At 38.4% G+C, this 22,560-nt stretch overlaps 2 protein-coding genes across 5 annotated transcripts; one reads left to right on the forward strand and one right to left on the reverse strand.

The window, feature by feature from the left end:
• Window positions 1–2,643: 2,643 nt before the first annotated feature.
• On the reverse strand, window positions 2,644–7,291 carry LOC110370489 (odorant receptor 49b). The gene is made up of 5 exons (XM_021326310.3): window positions 6,063–7,291; window positions 5,652–5,751; window positions 5,274–5,378; window positions 4,866–5,021; window positions 2,644–2,952 (listed from the first exon to the last, which is right to left on the reverse strand). Exons 1-5 carry the CDS (start codon window positions 6,863–6,865, stop codon window positions 2,902–2,904), a joined length of 1,215 nt encoding a protein of 404 aa, XP_021181985.3. The 5' UTR covers window positions 6,866–7,291; the 3' UTR covers window positions 2,644–2,901.
• Window positions 7,292–10,713: 3,422 nt separating this feature from the next.
• On the forward strand, window positions 10,714–19,104 carry LOC110370469 (kinesin-like protein KIF18A). 4 transcript variants are annotated; one of them, XM_021326280.3, is made up of 8 exons: window positions 10,714–11,495; window positions 11,941–12,159; window positions 12,988–13,193; window positions 13,572–13,876; window positions 14,301–14,482; window positions 15,038–15,953; window positions 16,259–16,393; window positions 16,983–19,104. In XM_021326280.3, exons 1-8 carry the CDS (start codon window positions 10,944–10,946, stop codon window positions 17,102–17,104), a joined length of 2,637 nt encoding a protein of 878 aa, XP_021181955.3. In that variant the 5' UTR covers window positions 10,714–10,943; the 3' UTR covers window positions 17,105–19,104. The 4 variants fall into 4 exon arrangements, with proteins under 4 accessions (XP_021181955.3, XP_021181956.3, XP_021181958.3 ...); XM_021326281.3 differs by having other exon boundaries at window positions 17,025–19,104; XM_021326283.3 differs by having other exon boundaries at window positions 17,037–19,104.
• Window positions 19,105–22,560: the final 3,456 nt, after the last annotated feature.

The following is a 22,560-nucleotide window of genomic DNA, read 5'->3' on the forward strand; positions in this document are numbered from 1 at the left end:
TCAGCTGATAGCCCTTTTGAGACCTGAACTGTATTAAACTTTAAATTGTAAGTGTTTTTGACTTTTATTTATTTCTTGGGCTGTCGCCACGGAAAGTTCCAGTCCTTTCGATCTACTAAAGTTTAAATAAAGCAAGTTACGCGTCAAGTTAAGCAACGAAGTAACAGTTTTAATTGAATCCAAACAATTGCATCAGAAAATTTTACAAGTTTGTAAGCAAAATGTTAACAAAATGGGGAAACAAGGAAACCTTTCCGAAGTCTTCTTTTAACATTGTTCATACTCATTGGTTTATCTTTCAAATGTAAAGTGAAGTTATAGGACGTCATTTCTATGAACTGCTTATGAAGTTTCTGGTAGTAGGTATCATTACCATCTGAAACTCTGTGCACAAAGAGCCAGCAGCACAGTATGCGACGACAGGGAGGTGGCTCCAAATGAAATATTCCCAGAATAATTACATTCACGGGGACGAGTTTCCGAAGTCTGTGTACATTATACGCAGGGCGCAGTTAACACAAAATTATGCGCTTAACGGCACTTGTGTAACACCGCGCCCGCCGCTTCTTATAAACACATCAGGCTAATCTGACTAACAGATCTCGAGTCTTAACTCGTTAATTCCACTCAGATTTGTCTAACCGCACAATCAGGAATTCAACAACAAATCTTGAGTTATAGCAATTACCATGTAAATTTGCGAAGTTCGCGAAATAATTTAACGCGGTGTAGTCGCTGGATTCAAAACAATTTATATGTTAATTCTGTAGATATGGACTGGGTTCTGTACACAAACGAATTAGAGCCGAATGCTCCCGAACCACAAACAAGCCGGCACGTTGTCAATCGTAGAATCATCTCTGCTTTATTGAAATGAATTAAACGCGACCATGCGACCATTGCGACCTGTAAATTGCTAGAAAATTAAACATAAATCTAACTCGATAGTTAAATGATTCTAAATGCTGTAGACTTCAATTACCTAATCTTCATCATAAGGCAGCCAGTTAGTTACTATTCGCAACTAGACGCTAGGAATGAAAATAGGAATCCACAATGAACAAAAATCCACAATCTTTGCAATGACTACTTATGTCTAAGTTCAGACCAGCTTGAAACACAAATTGCACTGGGTCAGCGAAGTTGGAATATGTAGCTATGCAAGGTGTAGCTCCTGGACTAAATCCTGGCGAAACAATAATGTTGCACTGGACACGAGACGAAATTCAATTTGCACTTGTAATCCGGTTTTGACCATTTTGAATCTAAGTTTATGAATTTCAAAGGTGATAGCTAATAAGTGTTCGGTGTAATCAATGTTGTTGAAAAAGCATTTTCGAAATGGAAGACTGATAAAATTTCATACAGTGGAAATCTCTGCGATATTCAAGTTTAACAATACCGAACAAAGGAATATCGGTTCCGTGTCAACGAAACCGACCTAAATCGACGAACATGAATATTTTCGAGCCATTTGCACACCGATCAGCACAATAGATTAGGTGGAACGTTGCGGCCACGGCAGTATACCACCAACGTTATTCGTCTCTGTTTGGTGAAAAGCTTTAGCGAGTAAGCTCATCAATTTGGACCGACAAAATCGTGTTGGTAATTGAAAACACAGGCGTCGGGACAGTGATAGCTCATACGAGGAAACACACAAATATACTACACAGCATTTAATCGAATTCAAATCTGCAACTGCATTGCAATCGAGAACTCGCTGAATCAGAATCGATTAAGCTCGAAATTTCTCGTTAATCGATTTAGTCGGAATCTTGGGAGTTCTCGAAGTTTGCTGGCGTTAGTTAATATTCGTCTGATTGTATCGTATTGTAGGGTATCCGGTCTAACGCCGATGGATTTCTATCGAGACTTGTTCGGAAATTAAATTTGAATTTAAAATATGGGTGTCAATCAAATGGGGATATTTCGGCGTAACCGTGATTAGGGAAGGTGTGATTTATGGGCAAAGTCTTATTAAAATATGGCGTCTTCAAACTTGGGGATTTTTATTTCATTATGGGAGGAATTTCAGCATATAAATTGTTTTAATTAAAGCTGCTTTCCCACGGGTTTGATATAACAAACAATTACAGCATCCGTTCTTCCGTTCCCTGTGCGGTGTTTTGGCCGCAAGCCAGTCTTATATGCAATACGTCAGGCCAGGCACATACATACGTTCCTTGTAAAGGGGATTTGGCGGTTATGCCAGTTATGATAAGCGTAGGTAATCGTTGTAGAAGGTTTATGTCCTTTGCAATTTAGAATATGTTAGGGATATTCAATGAAACACAAACTTACCTGGTAGTTTTCTTCAGTGATATGATAGTATTTTTTTGATATCAAATCTTGGATGCCTATAGTTCCACACCGCAGAACAATCTAGTATAGTACCAGCCTAATAATATTCAGATTTATTAAATATGGACAGGCTCTTAGGTTTGATTCACTTTTATCAAATTCCATATTTTCACTACCCTTTTGCTCACAAATACCTACGTTTAATAAACGGGTTATTCTCGATCTTCCCCATTCTACTCCCTATAGAAAATGGACCCTGGTTTTCTATAATTACATTTTATTTTCTGAATATTAAATGACTCAGTTATTTTATTATTCTTTCATTAATATTTTCATAAACAGAATTCCGCCGGGAAGATTTCAGTTATGTCCGTAAATACTGAAGGTCCAAATAACAAGGGAATTACGGGAGAGGTTATTTTTGACCGGAAAATAAAAATTAATAAGAATTTTTCTATTGCTTTTTTACTTTGTTTACGGTGAAAGAAAATAAATTGAAACGTTTTAGTGCTATTTCGATTATTTACTACGCTATTTTACTACAATGTTAGGTAGATGCTCGAACTTGGCTGTCGCTCTACCGTGCTCGTTTTTTGTTTAATTTGTGCTATTCAATAGGGTGTAGAAGCTGTAGCTCGCTCTTAGTATCTGCAAAAAGAATATAGGTACCTATATTAATGAACGAAAATGTAAAGTAGGTACCTACTTAGGTAGAAAGGTTTTCGCCAATCTTCTTGACGGCAGATGACATCGCGCGCGAGGCTGTACTGGGCGAAGACCAAAGTTATGGACTACATGCGCGTACTTGGGCTCCGAAATTAGCTGCAAACCGCCACCATGTTTGGAGAAAACTGTTTATCGTTTTAACACTTATCTACACTCAGCGGCACGGAATTTGGCCCAAACAAACACAAGTAGATATCAGCCCAGATATCCGTTGTAAATTCTAATTTCATATGACATATTGTCAGTAATGTCGTAATTGTTAATTAAAATACAGAATAATGTGTATCTGTTTAACTTTTATAACACTAGAAACAGATTCCGTTGTTGGAACACAAAGCAGAAAGTTAAGTTTAAATTCAGATAGAAATTGCCGAAGTACTAAGCACGTTCCAAAAAAACTAATGATTATGATCGTTTTTTGTTTCTCTTTTATTCACAATTTGATCTGAAAATTACCCTTACTGCAGCTCAAGTTGCTCAAATAGTGTTGCTAAGACGTCAAGGGCGTACGCAGCGGAAGATGGTTGAAACTTTAAGTGCACCGCGTACATGTAAAAAATATGCATAGAAAATGTATGACCAGACTGGCCTTTACACAAAAAGACCAGAAAGTGGCAGTGTAAGGTGTTCGTCGGTGCACGACGACCGATTTATCGTACGTGCAATAATGAAAAATCGGTTTCTCACTGCGTTAGAGATACGCCAGCCTTTGCAAACAGCAAGAGAAGTCAACGTCCGTAAGCACACAATAAGAAGAAGGATGGAGGTACGGGATCTGCGTGCTCGAAGACCAACTCGAGGCCCGGAACATCTCCCGCACCATCGCATAGCCAGACTTAGGTTTGTAAGAGAACATGCAAATTGGACGCATGACCAATGGAGTAAAATTTTATGGACCGATGAATGCAGAGTCGTCTTAAGAGCTCCAGACGGCCGTAAATGTGAATGGAGAATGCGCGGAGAATGGTTTTTTCCCACCACTACCAAGCAAACAGTCGGGTTTCATGGTGGGTCTATCTTGGTTTGGCGAGGCATAAGTTCAGAAGCCCGTACTGAATTATTGGTTGTCGAAAGTCGTCTGACAACAGTGCGGTATATTGAAGAGATCCTTCAAAATCATGTTTTACCCTATCAGGGATTCATAGGAAGTGAAGAATTTCGTTTAATGCAGGACAATGCTCGACCTCACACAGCTCTTTGCGTAATCGATTACTTGTTCGAGGTCGGTATTCAAAAATTGGACTGGCCTGCAAGAAACCCAGCCATGAATCCTGTAGGACATGTCTGGAACATGCTTAAAAAACAGGTCCGAGCAAGTCGTAACCCACCACGAACTCTCAGTGAACTGAAAACGGCGCAGGTAGCTGCCTGTGAGCAGATCTCTCACGTGGAGATAAAAAACATCATCCAGAGCATGCCAGATCGTATGCAGGCAGTCATTAGATCAAGAGGAAGAAACACCAATTATTAAAATTCGATAACTTTCTGTTTTGTTAAAAATGTTGAATTTAAAAGTTTATGGTGATTATTGCCGCAAAGGACTCTGTTTTGTATCTCAATGAAACTTAATGAAAATCCTCACAATTCTGTTGTTTGTTAGTCATTTTATTTTGGAAAATGAGTAAATTAAACAATTTTAAAATAAAAATTCAGATTTTTCATTTAAATAATGGTTATAAGGCCCAAATGTGCTTGGGCCAGATTCCGTGCCGCTGAGTGTATTTGTGGACTCCTTTTAATTTCAGAGACTGGGACATAAAAAAATACAGACTAGACTGGCACATAGTGCAAACTTTTACAAGTTTCCGTGAAAAAAGAATGCAATAACAGCTTACCGCAATAAAAGTGGCCAGTGACATCTGATTGAAAGGCCCCGCTTTGAAGACGAGCATCTTCTCCGTGGTCAGACCTAACAGAGCCACTTCCCTTTGCAACTTGTTATTAGCTTCAGGCCAATTACTCTCAAAAGTACTGTAGCTCACAAAGGTGCTCTAAAATGTTCAAATTAAGTCTTTATTATTTGCTAGAAGCGGAGTTGAAAGTTTTTGTGCGGATGTTTGCAGTGTTAGATTGCTTTTTAGAATGATCTAATTATGAGAATATTGTGGTGAAGAATTGCTGCAGGCTATATGAAGTGAATGACTGAAGGTTACTTTCTGGGACCACTGCACTTTTGAACAATTTAGGCAGATTTTGAAAAAGTCTAAGGTGTAATACAGATTGGTAGGTGAAGCACAAATTACCCCATGAGTAACTTCATTGGCATACCAGTAGAAGAGCAGCAGTTGTATCAAACACGCCATCACAAACAGAATGCTTGATACTAGTGTAGGCACGTCATTTTCAATCTGAATAGGAATACAAGTTTTAGTTAGACAACGCATTTTCTAAGGATATAAACGCATAGAAAATACAAGTGCTTACAAAGCCTGGAATGGTTCCACAAAAATCACTAAATAAAATCATGGACAATCCTATCTTTTATGAAATTTTTTACGACGAAATACAGTCCAAAACTTCTCTTTGCACTCATAAAATCACTCATTCCACGTTAAACTAAAGTTAAAACAAATAAAGTTTAATGCTATTCTAAAATCACAAACACATAATCAGACACCTACCTCAACAATCTGTATAATACAAACGCCGAGGTTCACTGAAATCACCACCAAATACACGAACATTACCGGAGATATCAGCGCGTTGAATATTCGCGTGTACCTGCAACGATTTAAACAGTACCGTAATTTAATTAGAACCCAGGGGATGACCGGGGCGGTCGCTTGAGGCACCCAGCTTCAGAGGGATGCTTGAAATCTATTAAGGCACTGGAAATATCTCGCCCGTCGGTGAGATCCCTAAAACAAGGGGGACGGGGACCCATTATGGTCAACATTTGAAATGTATTCCAAATGTTATGGGACGTATGTGATGTGAGAAACAATCTTCTCTTGTTGTTATTTTCTTTTCTGTAAAAAAAAGATCACACATTATTTTTAGTTAAAGGAAGAATAAAGAGCCAATTTACTTACTCAACCAAAGTGGTGTGGAATCGATGACATTCCGCGATTCGAAGATGGCTTTTCATCGGATTAGTCACGTCTATCATCATCTTACAACGCAAGCAGGTAATCTTCAGCTGGCCAGCGAAGAATATCATGATTGAGACCACGAGAGTATCCCAACCCACCACGTAGGCGCTGACAATATGACCTAACACAGTTTGGATCAACATGGAAATGTAGTAGCCAGGAGGTTCCTTCTGAAATGGGGTGTAGCCATCAAAAATGTTCAAATAAATACTAGTACCGTTAACATTTATCTGATTCTTTTGGTACGGTTCAGTGAAAATACTAAAATTGGAGAAGAAAGCGAGAGCCCAAAAAAAGTAAGACACTTTCCGATTCCTCTTGATGTAATCGTAGATTATTTTGTATTGTTCCTTGTTACTTTTGGACAGTTGAGCGAGTTCCACTGACGACATGTAGTCAATCACTTGCTGCCAAGTCTTATAGTCCTTCTGAAAGAAACAGGATTTGACGATGCCCATATGAAATGGAGCATACTGAAGAATCAGTTTCAGGGAGCTGGCGTTGAAGTTGATGAAGCATTTGATGTACTGGCTGAAGAAGAATGATATGGTGATGTAGAAGAGAATATGTTTGAAGCGACCCACTAAGGTGTGGCGGTTCGGATGCCAGAGACCCGTAAATCCTAGCAGTTTTAGATGAGGTCCTACAGACGGATATGCTGGATCCTCGAGGAATTTAAAAATTTGCATGATCGAAAATTTTGCCGACATTTTGAACAACTGAACTATCTGAAATCCCGACATTAAATGTGACTAAAATTTCTTATAATTGGCGTGAGAAATTCTACGTGAAATGCAGTTGTTACATGTATTTATTAGCGAATAATGACAGGGTGCTTTTGCCGTTCAGATTTCTTGTTAAGAATTCAGCTTGCGACGTATGTAATTTCCATATTTCCTAATTACAATGTACGAAACACGAAACGGTTCTTTGGAAGACGTATGTTATTTTATTAAATTGTTTCTTTTTATTATTTTAGTGTTATTTAAAATATTAGTTAGGAATTGGAATACACAGTAATTAATGTGGCGCTCCATAGGGCTTTCATTTTGATATGCACAACCCCTAATCACAATACGACCACAACGCCCTGCCATGACGAACGCTCCGTTTGACGAAAAGACCATCATGGGTAATCCTTTCTGAATAAATTTAATTCATATTGCATAAATCTGTGCCAATGTAAACCCATCTGCATAATGTGCATTACTGTTCATACACGTAAAGCACACATTGGGAAGCCATTGCCAGATTAAACAGAAATAAAATAACAAATCGATGTATGGTAATGACTGTACTTGAATGGAACTCAATAATTATAGCGATGACACGATAAAACTATTTATGCATGATGCAGTCGATGGTGGATGTTAATATTACCTACTTGCAATGAAATGGAAGGTTCATTTTGTTTGTTAAAGGATTAATAAAGGCCTACGCCTTTTTTTTGTGGAAGACCGCAAAATTAACCATCATAGGAGGCACTCAGATAGACAGACAGTGGTTCGTAGAACAAATCGGGACAAAGAATAGCAGTTTTTTCGCGGGACGGCAAATATATATTTTTTTTTTTTATTTTTTTTTTTAATTAAAAATTAATTTTTATTTTTATATACACGATACTACACGTTTCTGCTTTAACGTCTAAACATCGGCTGTTAACATCAATCCTGGCAGTCACAATATTTTACTGTGCACGCCATAAAATATACGGAGACCGACGAATAAAATTAAGCGCCATCGATAAAGTCCCGAGGCCATTACGGAGATGACAAAGGGGTATTGAAAGATTGAAATTATGATATCGAACTGACCAGTTATGGAGTCACAAAGAGATGTTTAAAAGAAAATGGTTACAAAGTAAAAATCTTAAGTATGACTTTAGAAAAAAACACCAACCCTCTTATTATAAAACGCGGTATCAAATAAGTATCGGCTTTTGTACTACCTTTAATCCAGCTGTAAGTACGACCTTGAAAAAACGTTATTACAAAACGCAGTTTATCGCAAGTCCTATTACTATCTGTAGTACAAAAGATAAACCATCGAGCCCCCTAGTTTAACTGCAGTACTTAGTCGACAAACGTCAAATTCCGTCATTATTTACTTTTGAGGTTATTTGTTTTGTGATGAAAAAAACGAAAGTGGATATAAATATGTGTGATTTGGAATACTTGGATGTGTTTGAATACTATTGAGAGTGTCCGGGGTCCCAACAGTGTGCGTCATCGACAAAATCTCTTCAAATTACCTGACGACAATTTTCGATATAAATATCGATTTGTTTTTCGAAATAATAGTCAATTGAATGCATGATGATCCTATGATGCTCAACTGGGCTCGCCATAAGGTACGTAGCCTTTACAGGGCAAGTAAGTTGCCAAAACATCCTATTAATTATATAAGAGTCAAAGTTTTTATTGTGGATGTTTGTTTATGTTCCACGCATAAACTACCACATGCATTTTGATGAAACTTCGAAAATATATCAGATTATCATACAGTTTACTGTTTATTTACAGAAGACTATTTTGGCGTTTTGCACGCCGTATCTTTGCCAGTAATATGCAATGTTTGTAAAAGACTGGAAGCTTGCTAAAATGTAGGTACAAAAATGCCAAGATGAGCAAGGGAACAAGATTGTGTGATGAAGAACAGTGTCCAACATGTATCAGTGCGTTTGACTGTATAAATAGACATCGGAATAAAATATAAACTTGTACTTTTATGTTGTTTCATTTTCTTTTGGTAATTTAATGCACACGATATTCTGTGTGTAAGTTATTGTGCACTTAATTTTGAAGAGGTTCTAATTAGATGCACAACGTCTTATTCAATCATTTAAAACGGGATGAAAATAATCCAAGTTATTTCTAACCTAAAAACAAAACATAACTCGGATACGCGCACTGACGTTCCGTTATACGCGCAAACTCGATAGTTGTATAAAAGAGAATAATTGGATCACGTATATCGTTAAAAGATACTAGAAATATAAAATTACCTTTAAATGATAAAAAGTAATATTTTCAACTGCAGAGATATTTTTTTTATTATCATAGTTATAAACTTTTCATCAAAATAGACTTAACAAAATAATGTAAAAAGGAACGGCGCACAGAATTCGGAACGATTGAACGAATGATTTAAATATTTGTTGCTTATAATCTGTGGATATTATTTGAACCACACACACACAGAGACAAATCGAAGTACTAAACCGTCTTCTCTTAGTCTACGTTTTGTAATAAGGATGTAAGGACTTTCGTAAGTACCGTAACAAACCAAGACGTCCTCAGTCTGGTTTAAACCACTACTTGCGGCAGTTTTTATAATAAGAGGGATTATCTTCAGTTGACGGTTGAAAGTTTACTTTGGGAGGCAATTTAATTACCTAGGCATATTATACCCATTGAGCAGATTATCTAGATAATAATTTTAATTCCGAACCCACCTATTTATTAACACTTAAAGCTGATATATGACTCAAACAGTTATCTAATAGACAAGGACAATGAAAGTGCGTCTATTTCCGAAGTCTTAGTAAGAATCCCCGTTGAATGTTAAGCCTGTCGTTATGTCCAGATAAGATCGCTGGCGGAAATTAAGAGGAAATTGTATTTGTTTCTTATACAGCGACGATGTCACAATAAAAGCGATATCCCTTGCCTGACTAGTATTATAAATAAAGGTTAATTTTCTATTAAAATCAGTTCTTAGATTATAGTTAGGTTTTAGTTTCATTACCGGGTAAAAACGCTACTTAGTAAAGTTCTGGGTCTACTTGATGGAGAGAAAAAAACTAAAAATCTTTTTTTTTTTTAATACTTCACATATATTTTTGTCTCCGTACCTCCGTACCTACAAAACACTAATTCTAAGGTCATCATCATCATCCTCCTGCCCTTATCCCAATTTTATTTGGGGTCGGCGCAGCATGTTTTCTTCTTCCATACGCTCCTATCTGCCGTCATCTCACAAGTAACATTCTTTCTTACCATATCTACTTTCACACAATCCATCCATCGTTTCTTTGGTCTTCCTCTTCCACTATATCCGTCCACGTTCATACTCATTACCTTCCTCACAACATGACTCTCATTCCTCCGCATCACATGCCCATACCACGACAGCCGGTTTCCACGCAGTTTTTCTGATACCGGCGCTACTTTCAAACTTCCTCTTATATACTCATTCCTCACTCTATCCATTCGCGTAACTCCACACATACCTCTTAACATTCTCATCTCTGCCGCATGCAATTGTCTTTCATTCGTGGCTTTTGTGGGCCACAAAAAACGCGCGAATCAGCGCCACGCTTGTAAAATGGAACGTACAAGTTAATCGTTCCATTTTATCGATTTAACTGAACTTCACATAACTATTTAAATTTTACAATACGTTGTTTCATGTCATTAAATACGGTATTTTTTGGTTTGTTTAATCTAAAAACATTCAAAATACACTATAATTAGTAAAGTCTCCTTGTGTAACGTACCCTTTCTAGTTAACGTTGTGAAATGAAACGTTATTGTGACGCGCTGGCGCCTGCTTCGGGATTGGCTGAAAGCGTAGAACGCGTCTGTCACTTTCAATTTAAATTTCGACTGCTGACGGTTACTTTGACTGTTAAACGGTTATGAAACGGAGTTCCAATTATATTTATATTTATTATTTAATTCAATTAATTAACGAGTCGAGCCGTTATAACTTGTGTTGAAGTTGCGAGCTGCTAAACTGTGTATTAGTGTCTTGTGTGCGAGCGACAGGCGTCTTCTTTTAATGAGATACTTTTGTGGTCCTGATTGAGCGTCACTGAAAATGGTTAGAGTGGAAAGACCGAGGCAGGTCGGGCAGAAGGGTCCGTCCACTGCTCTTGCACCATCGAAGAGCGGATCAACACAAAACATGGCTGCAAACGTCAAGGTTGTTGTAAGAGTTAGGCCTTTGAATGAGAGGGAATTGGAATCGAACACCCGCGTCGTCGTAGACGTGGTGGACGATAAGATGCTAGTATTCGACCCTAAAGAGGAGGCCCAGCCTTTTTTCTACCAAGGAGTCCAACAGCCAAACAAAAACTTTTTAAAGCGCGCCAATAAAGAGTTAAAGTTTGTGTTTGATAATGTTTGTGGATTGGATGCGACAAACAAAGATGTGTTTGAGACAACTACAAAGGATATTTTGGCGTCTTTAATGGAGGGCTACAACTGTTCAGTGTTTGCGTATGGTGCTACAGGCGCAGGGAAGACATTCACTATGATTGGCAACAATGAGCACCCGGGCATCTCATATTTGACTATGGAACACTTATTTTATACTATAAACTCTTTCGAGCACGAAAGGGAATTTGATATTGGAGTTTCTTACATTGAAGTAAGTTGTTTTAAGTTATTTTTATGGCTTCCAACTAATCAATAGAGGTAGAAGTTTCAAGCAAGTTTTCTATGAGTTGTATAGTTTTAACCAAGCATTAGTTTTCTTGTGGGTTTGACCTACAAACATTCTAAGTACATATTAAATCATGAAAGTAATTAGCTACTGTGTGGCTTAACTTAGTGTTTATTTGCTTGAGAGTTGTGTTAGATACTTTTAAAACTTTGTAGGTGTATGGACTTCATTCAAATTGTGTATAACACATTATTGGTAAAGAAAGAACTTACCTTTTTCTCCTAAATTAACTTGTTTTATAGCAACAATTTACCTAACATATTATCATTGTTTTGTTAGTGTTGCGTATCTATTGACTATAATACTTTCATTCTATCCATAAAACAAGTAACCACACTCGTACCTAAAAACAAAATAATTAAAATTACAGGTATACAATGAGAATGTTTACGACTTACTAAAACCATCAAGCACACCGCTACAACTGCGAGAAGACTCCAAGTACGGCGTGATGGTCGCCGGCCTGACCCTGGCCAACATCAAGACTGCTCGGGAACTGCTCAACATGCTGGAGAACGGCAATAAGAATAGGACACAGCATCCAACGGATGCTAATGCTGAGAGTTCCAGGAGTCATGCTGTTTTTCAGGTTTGTTGTAGTTTTTAGTCACATTGTGCTTAGGTTTCTCATTGATTTCATGCTATAATTGGCACCTAAATAATTTTTCATTTGTCATCTGTCTAACTGATCATGATGAGGTGACTTATAATCATCGGCAAGAATATTGAGCCCTGACCTTCACCTTCGCAGAAGTGATTTATTGGTTTATTGCCATAAGTGTACGGTGCGCAAAGCGATCCCCACTCTTTCCCCAAGAGCTCATTATTACGTGCCGATAACTATAAATGCTGTGAAATTATTGTAGTTCAATATAAATCATGTCTTCTAGTTTATGAATACCATGTTGGTACACGCAAAGATGAAACATCCAGTATTTTAACATGCTCATTTTGAGAACTACTGGATCAATTTGAAAAATGTCATTCAGCTTTACCGCACCCATTTATAGAGGCAGGCTATGCCCTCAATTTTATCCAGGTGCATTATGTATTTCTACCAGGATGCAGGTTCGAGTAGGAAGCACATATACAGGATACATTTTGATCTTTTATAAAAAATCTTTTCAACATTTTCTTGTGCCATCTGTTGCTTTGAATCCTTCAGTACTTGGTTACTTTCATTCATTTATTCATCATCAGCCTATGCAGTCCACTGCTGGACATAGGCCTCTCCAAGTCCACGGCACTGAGATTGATTTTCGGCTTCTCGCATCCAGCTCCTGCCAGCCGTCTTGCGCAAGTCATCACTCCACCGTGCCTGAGGACGTCCTACACTACGTTTACCGAGGCGTGGTCTCCACTCTAAAACTCGCAACGGTTATCGGTTACTTAAACAAGCTTATTTACTAATCACCAGGTATACGTACAAATGCGCTACAAGACGAGCAGTCAGCTCCGCATAGTGAAACTGTCCATGATAGACCTGGCGGGCAGCGAGCGCGCGTCGGCCACAGGCTGCGTCGGCGACCGCTTCAAGGAGGGCGCTAACATCAACAAGAGCTTGCTGTCTTTGGGCAACTGTATCAACAGGCTCGCTGATGGTAGCAGTTATATCCCTTACAGGTAAGGCTTTGAATGTATTTTTGCGATAGCCATTAATATACTCATCTTCCAGACATGTTGGTAAGAGTTAGATAGGGGTTTTTAGGCAACAACCTGTCTCTGCCTCTCTGCCTTAAAGAAGGAGGCGTTTAATGATTTCACATCCATACTGGTCACTTAAAATCATCCTGCGCTTTGTTCACAAAGTATTGACCTTGTTTGAAGTTTCAATCTCTCAATTCATGATAAAAAATTAAGGTACGATAAAATGCAAATGTGTAATATTAATACAGTGTACAAAATACAGCAGTTTTCTAAATACAGGACTCTTTCTTATACCAAGTTATGTTGCATAGCTTTGTGTCAGTTAATTCATTCTTTCCCTTTCTCTTCCATCAGAGACTCCAAACTCACCCGGCTCCTAAAAGACAGTCTCGGCGGCAACTGCAAGACAGTTATGATCGCCAACGTCTCCCCAGCAAGCATCAGTTACGAAGACACATACAACACACTGAAATACGCAGCCAGAGCCAATAAAATACAACTGAGCATTAAAAAGAATATTGTTGACGGTGACATGAGGCTCTCTCAATATGTTAAGATTAATGAGGAGCTGAAGAAAAAGGTTAAGGAATTGGAGGCAAAACTCTCATTGTCTAGTGTTAAAGTGGTGTCGAGGGAACCGGATAGGGCGAGGGAGAAAGGTTTGTTTTATTCTATTTATTATGGCTTAGCTTATGGCGATTCGCAACTAAATTTTGAATACCTACCCAAGTACACCTTCGACATCTGCACATATTTAAAATTGGGTCCTGCGCAGCGACATTAATATACTACCAGTCTCTTATTTGTTAGTTTTTCAGCGAATGGGTAATTTATGATACTCTGAAAAACCTGATTACCCTAATACCAATGTATTTTATACTAATGACTTCATTAATTTAACTTCAAGTTGACACAGTCAATATTCAGCGTAGTCCGCCAAGTTTTCTAATATACAACATTCATATTCCCATACCCATTATGGGCATCCTTAAGTCGTCCGCCATTAACTCGCCAAGAAGACGAAGAATGAGTTTTCTACTACTTCTTAGAACCTCTTTATTTGACCCAAGTCTTTTCCCCCAGCTGTACAAGACTGGCGCAAGCGTATCTCAGAGGCGGAGGCAGTATACGGTGCAGTGGAGGACACTCTTCTGAGCCTGATGTGCCGGCAGCGCGTGCTGGCGCTGCGGCAGCGCCTGCGCACGCGCGCCTTCTCGCACGTCGCCGACCTCGCGCATCGCTCCTCCAGCGAGGCTATGGAACAGGTCAGATTATATATGTTACTAGCCGTTTATGCCGTTTATATGTTACTAGACGTTTTCCCACAGTTTCACCCGCGTCCCGTGGGAGCTACTGCCCGCAACGGGATAAAATATAGCCTATGTTACTCGTGAATAATGTAGCTTTCGAATGGTGAAAGAATATTTAAAATCGGTCCAGTAGTTTCTGAGTTTATCCATTACAACCAAACAAACAAAGTTTTCCTCTTTATAATATTAGTATAGATTGTAAAAGTAACTGTATAGTGAGAGTTGGCAGTTTGTAGAAATTAAGTTTTCACATTATTTTTGGTAAACATTTGTGTGGACTCACTGTCACTCGTCATACTGACACTCACTCCCTTCCTATTCATGTCATCTTTCAGGCAATCCGTCCATCTTTTCTTAGGTGGAAGACCTATCCATCTACATCTACATTCATACTTAGCACACACTTTGTTGCATGCATATCATCCCTCCTCATTACATGCCCATACCATGACAATCTTCTACTTCTCATCTTTTCTGCAAAGTAATTGATTCAATATTTTTTTACTTTAGATGTGCACAGAAGAAATACCACGTCAAGAACGCGCAGCTGAAAGTTACATGAAACAATCTGTACATTTGGACTCGAAAGTTATGACCGCATGGACCAAATGGGACGATAGCAAAAAGAAACTGAACACTCTTTGTGAACAAGCTCTCTCCGCCTGCCCCGAATTAACCGACTTTATTGACAAAGTACACTTAAACACCGAATTAAGACAGATAAATGCTAGAGACAGTTTAAGGCAGAAACTCATGTCCATACAATATGGAGAGATCGACGCGTTCACCGAATACATGAGCGAGATGCCCAGTATGTTGAAAAAATTGTATCTAACGCTCAAAGGCTATGACAAAGTACCGCCAGCACTAGCGTCTGAGTACATAGAAATTATGAAAAAGGCTAAATCAGCTAAAGGCATAAAATGGGCGGGTGATGGCCACGAAGGCGACGCACACTTCAAATTCATCTCAACGTTAGACCTAAGCAAACCATCAACGACATTAGAATCCAGTTTCTCCAAAAAAGACGACATACCCGTAGACATAACTGACAGTGACGACTTAACCGACGTAGAAAATAAAGATCCTATCAGGTTATCAGCGGAAAAACGCAAGGGAACACCAATTAAACTGCCTAATAACGAAACCATTATAATTAATGACTCCTTCGAGAGTTTAGACACGACGAGAAACTTGAATTCTGCAAAGAAAATCAAGAGAGAATATGACATGACAGCTGACGTTGAGAACTACGGTCCCATAGACCCTAAGGACTTGAATTCGACGTTTGTTTTGACTGGCAAGATGGAGGAAGCTTTAAAGAAGGCGGTGAAGACAGAATTTAAGACTGAAATTGTTCCAGAGAAGAGGGGGCTGATGGATAGGACGAATACCATGCCAAGAGCGATCAACTTCGGCGATAGAGGTACGTGATGCTGCTGCTAACTTTCTCATTAAACACGATAAAGGAGAGGAGTTATAATTTTAACGTTTCAATCTTATGAGAGACTTTAATGACCTCTCAATCTTAAAACATTGTAGCTCGAAACATCTACTAAGAAATAGACGGGCCGATTTTGATACAATATATGATTAGGTAGGTAGGTACCTAGATTGTGGTTGTCTTGTTTTTTACTCGACTTTACCTATCATTAGGATGTCTAAGTTTGCAGAATGTACCCTCCACATTTCTAACATTTTAATGTTATTTAAAAATTATGCTTTTTCTAGCCAAAATAGTAAAGCCAGTGGTCGGCAAGGCGATGCCGTTCCGCCGGCCGGCGCCGCAGCCCAACCCGCCTGCTCGGAGCTTCGGCTTCGGCTCAAGTGTGCCTAGAGACGCGCAAGCGCAGAGGAACGTACAAGGTAATTATAAACCTTATGCATGTTGGAATAAAGGCTAGTTTCACTACTGAGTTATGATTGTTTTTCTAGCATTTAATTAATGATTTGTTCATGAAAAACTAAAGGCATTTCCCAGGCATCCCTGGGATGATCTGTCGATTCATGGGTCACTTAAATGTAACGCATGCCTTGCCTTGTTGTTTTATACCCCAGCTGTCATAATGTTTATTAAACCATAGAACATTAAATTGTTCTGTATATATCGACTTTTAATTTAATTGGTAATTTCTATAGACACTTGGATGTGGTGAAACTAGCCGTGTTGTCATTGTGTGTCACGTCCATTGTGTTGTTGTAGTTTATTTGTTTGTAGACCTAAATCCTCAGAAGAAAACTATACAGCATTCTCAAATACATACATAGCCAAGAAATTTTGTTGTCATCATAATTTACACTTTACATTTTAATGCACGCATACATGACATCCAAAGTTAGAATAAATACATTTGCATACTTTTCACAATTTATAACATAATGAATGTGAGTGTTTGTTAACCCACTAACAATTCCCTTACATGTCGTGTCCGTGTGCCGTTTAACAAACTAATAGACTCGTTGGGTCGCGGCAAGACGAATGTCACTCAAAAGTCAGTTGGTTACAAAGCAGTGAGAGCGCGGGACCGCTTCCAGTCGCATCCCTACTCGCGGCCGCCGCCCATCTCCAGGAAGTGACGACAGAACACAACCAAACTGTACAAAGTAGGCTAGGTAACACGTTTGTACTATTAGCACGTCCCTAGTTAAGATAATTCGGATTATAAGAACATTTCTAGATAATAAAAATAAATGAACAAAATCCTGTCCTGTAAATTAAAATTTTATTGAACTAAAATATTTAATTTAGCCTTCACACAGGATTAGTTAATTAAATATGTAAATTATAATTTTAGAATACGTTACGATATTTTGGGACTTGAATTATGTAACAAATTAATTAGGCAACTAATTAATGTTGAACAAAAATGTTTGTAAAGGCTTCGAAATTTCTAATATACGTTTTGTATAGTCGAAGTTTGTTACTAATTACAGTTTGCACACAAAACAATTTCACGGATCTGTAGGTATAAGATATTCAAATAACATTAGTGAAAATAATACGTTTTGGACTTTCAATATGTACTCAAAGTTTGTGGTGTGTATATTCGCGAAGTTTCGGCTGAAATTTAATCTAAATCGGTTAGTATTGGCATACGTCAGACTTATTGAATGTGTCGCTTCAATTTGATGGTCGCTCTGCAAAGCTTAGTTTTGTCCACTCAGGATTACTAACACTGCGTGGCAAAATAACTCTTTTGATCTAAAATATTTGCTCTAACAAATAGACTTATGAAAGTAAACTAAAAACTAAACTTATAAAAGTTTATAAAATGGGCGTCGAAAATAATAAATGACGAACCCTTATTAACATTTGGACTTTATTTATAGTAGCAACCGTAATTTTGGACAATTGAATTCGAGAAGTATCGTGATAATCAGAAGCTTCTCTATGTATAAGCTTATTTTTTGGAAAAATATAGTATTACACATTATTGTGCTTTTTGTTTTCGCGATGTTTTTTCTAAATAGTATTAATTTCCATGACAAAATTTACTTTTGACATTATATTAATAAAACTGAGTTATGATAAAAATGTTTAACCAATTGATTTGGTTCCATATTATAATTTACCAAGACATATTTACTACAAGCTTCGACTTTCATTCAAATTAACTTTATAAAGGCACTCAATTACTGATGTATTCTTTCGTTTTCCTGACGTCTCCAAAAACTTCGTTTCTATCATTTTTATTAAGTGTAGCTATAACACTAGTTTTAAAATATTGCTTTAATATTTGTAAAGGTTTTGTACTCATATTGATGTTTTACAAAATGTATTATTTATTGTTTTTTATAACTTATTGTAACTCTAGATTTTTTATTGAATACATTCTTGTAATTTTTTACCAAACTATTGAATAAGGTTAAATATATTCCATCTATTAAGCTGCGTCTTAATTGTTGTGAGATATATACTTTACCGCATTTTCTCAAAGGAACACGAATATGTTTTCGTGTTTCATAGAATGTTTCTACCACAATTTCTATAACTTCATTTCTAAAGCTTTGTGTCAACTGCGCAATGAAATCGAAACGAGAATTTCATACCTTCGCAGGTTGTCACAACTTCGTTAAATGACATCACTAAGAAAATATTCTTGCCGGTATTTTTTTATGAAATTGTACTAACTTAGATTTACTTTTGATACATTAATTGTTTTTCTACACGCATTAGCTTTGCATTTACTTGCGCCTTTGTAAATGATAAATTTCTTGTACGTGATATTTAGGATGTATAAAATAACTAGGACAGGGGTATATTTCTTTACATGATAATAAATTTTAATAAACTTATATTGCGCTGGTTTTAAATGCAAACTAAAATATTGAACTATAAATAATACAATAGGTTGACATCAAAGATTGGATAAACTTTTCAAGTTGATTTCATTTTGAATATTCCTTCTCCAAAACAATCAGCCACGCACCCCTGTTGTAAGAATATTACGTTGTAACTAATATTTAATATAATTCTCATGAATATTAACTCTAATGACTGAATATTATTTTGTATGTTGTTTTCTAAGATTTAATTATGATTATGAGCAAGTTTAATTAAAGTGATTTGAACACGTGATCAGTATTTTTATTTCAACAATTCTCAAAATTCTGTATCGTCCTTTGTTTTGTTTGTGGGAAGGTACCAACACTGCACAATATTTCGTCTACATAGGGGTTGTTCATACACACCCGCGAGCCTTGAGGAATAGTCTGTTTTGAACACAGTTTTCTAAGCTACAGAAAGTCTCCTTTAGGATTATTTCCCTAGTAGGAATGATAGGTAGTCATACAAAAGGCAAACCCTAATCGAAACAGTAATTGGGGCCCTCTTAGCATTCGCGTAGTATCGAACACCGTTCCAATTTACCCCTCGAAGCTCTCCCGTCAATGCCTCTTCACAGTCATGCGACACTTAACACGCCAACCTATGTTAATTTATTCGTATTTTTAACTACGTTCCTCTCCACTGTGATCTGACCCGTATGCAGACCCCATTAGATCCGTGTGCACTTCAGCACCAGAGTCTAATTACGACGGGTACAAATTGAAGGCTTTGAAATACACCCCGGCTTTCTACATGCTTCCTGTACCGTGCAGCTAAGTTCAAATGAGATATTCGATTCCAAAATTTGCACATACACAACGGAATTTACCGGAATGCTGCGCGAAATGTGAGCGTTTCATAGTTTTCGTGTTTCGATGGAAGTTGTTTTTTTGTGAATGGAACGTGACGCTCTATTTTGAGCTGTTGCATTTTATTTTTGGTAAATATAGATTGGTGTGACGTCTTGCGTTTGAATCAACTACCCACCTAATTATCTAAATCTAACCGCAGGCGTTACTTAATTAGCTGTTGCTGTTAAATTCTGTCTCTGCTCAGCTACTTGGGACTAATTAAAATTGACGGCACGTCCCGATTCCTTTGGCGACCGGCCCAGAAGGTAAAATAAAAAGTCAGGCTCAAAGGTGTCAACAAAAACGCCGCCGACCCCTGAACGAACCGCAAATGAATTGATTCGGCGCAATCAATTTTTTCCCGCCCTTCTAGCTCGGGGTCCAGGGTAGGTACACACCGACTCATTCACTGCGGCTCTGATTATCGGTCAATCATTCAGTCTCACCGTTCAGTTAACTGGAAAATTGGTAATTAGGTAAAGGTGATAAAACGTGGAGTGTCTGTTAGAAGATAAAAACGGTCAAGGGCGTATTACCACGTCTTTTGGGATCAGAATAGTTATGCCGTTTAATTTTATTGGTGATCAATTTAGCTGATTGCATAGTACTCGCCTAGATGACTCGGAAAGCTGGCTTTTTAAGAATATGATCTGTAAAAATTAGTTTTTGCTAGCGAATCAATGCTCGGTTGTGGTTTGGTGTCTTATTGCTTTATTTCCTTTGCTAAAGTCTAAACCTTCTGCATTTTTATGGATCTGCTTACACTCCAGAGTATGCCGCCGATATCCTGGACCGTGACTCGTGGTCTTTGGCTGACCTAGACTTATTAAGGTGCGTACAGGTGCGTACGGATTGCGCGTACCCTGGTACGCGTACTCAGTTTACGCGTATCCGGAACGCCTAGTCCATACCTGCAGCTACGCGTTCACTCTTGGGGCACGCGTACCGCGCGAGCCAACTCGCAGCGCGAGCCACCGTCTGTCGGTTTTTGGTCGCGCGTCAAAGAGGACGCACGCGGCCGGCTACGCTATATTTGGACGGCAAAATGAATAAACACGCGTGTTCTTGTCGGAGTCATGGCGAATGACTGGGGCTCGCGGAGCGCTCTGGATCGATTGACCTCGCGTACAGGTTCGCGGCGGTCCGTACAGGAGCTGTACGCGTATCCAATGTACGCGTGGACAGTGCTTCCCAACTACGCGTAACACAGGAACGCGCAATCCGTACGCACCTTACGGATAGCGCGTTCCTGTGTTCCTGTGTAAACTGAGTACGCGTACCAGGGTACGCGCAATCCGTACGCACCTTTAGAGGACTGCTCCTAGTAAAGGACTATGAAATTGGATCTTAGAGTGAGTATGTAGATTGCAGCTAATGTTTTGACTCAAACCTCAAACGTCAGAATATAAGCACGTAAGTAGATATCTATGGTAGTAATACCAGGAAGCTAATATGGACAGGGAAAACGAAAAGAAAAGTTGGGATAGCAAAAAATATAATCCGCCTAAGTATGAACCACAAGATGGTATGTCTATCTACCTACTTACTTATACTTACGGTCGCTGCGGCTCGTAGGTAGAGGGTCCTTACCTCGAAATTGTCCCCGGACCTCGGGATCTATGTATTTGCATAAAAGTAATTATAGGTATCTTATACGTGGGTATTACGCGTACATTTCTGATACGGTCTGTTGCCAAATCTCGGCAGTAGTAAAGCTCTGTTATCTCACGTATCGAAATAATTTATGCGATACCCAAAGGAATACAAAATCTGGCATTAAACGATTTTTGTGTTCCATGATCCAACTCCTGCTCCTAAAGTAGATAATAACTCAGTAACAAGGATACTCAGCACAAATATAAATTGGTCAAACAAACACTTGCAAAATGTAACCATTTTTAATAAATAATATGAAGATTGATGTGGAGCGAAAAACATAGCCCGATGGGACGGAAAAGTTCAGGCGCAAGACAGACATTTACGTGCTCTCCGATGCACGGGTTTATCAATCACCAACTACGAGATCACGGCCTGCTAGTGAAAGTATCTAAAACTCACAAAGCGATTTCGGCTCGACTCGGGAATCGAACCCGAGACCTTGTGCGCAGCAGTCGCAACGGCGACCACTCGACCAACGAGGCAGTCGAGTGAGAACATATTGTAATCTGCAAAAGAACATGGAAATAAGCCCTATTACGATTATTTAAACTATTTTTCTCCAAGTTTTCTTCAGGTATCCTCTACGAGTATAATACAATCCTTTGTAGCATCGAGTCGGACTTCCCGGGGGGACAGTTTCGTCGTTCACAGCTCACTACCCCCATCTGACAGTAAACTTGCCAAACTTTGGTTGTTCCGCGTTCAGCTTCCTTTTTACACGTGTGGGTTTGTTGTTCTTTCCAACTCCGATAGAATAGGTATACGGGTTAAGAGAAGTATTTACTTTGTAGTTTTTAACGTATCGCCGCCGGTGTGGTTTGTTTTAGATAATAAACGTGAGAATTATTTTTGCTTCCTTATGTACTGAAATAATTAATAGGTTACAAATGAATACTGTAGTTTCATTAAAGTAGGTTAGAGTTTTCCCTTTTTGCCTAAGCTTCAACATTAAAGTAACAAGCCAGCACTTACACAGTGAAAAAATATTTTTTCAAGTCAAGAATAACTATAATCTTCATGTAAACTTCAATATAAGAATATTATTTGACATCATAAGTCGATCACTATGCCGCCTTCTACTAGACAATTTGCACTGAATCAGCAGTAGGTTCCATCCCATAGAAAAACCAAACCTTTGACGCAAAGGGATCCTAAAAAAAGGTGTGTGTGGGAAAGGTACATGTTGAAAATTCACA

This window comes from Helicoverpa armigera, chromosome 4, assembly GCF_030705265.1.
Source record: "Helicoverpa armigera isolate CAAS_96S chromosome 4, ASM3070526v1, whole genome shotgun sequence".
Lineage (NCBI taxonomy): Eukaryota > Metazoa > Arthropoda > Insecta > Lepidoptera > Noctuidae > Helicoverpa > Helicoverpa armigera.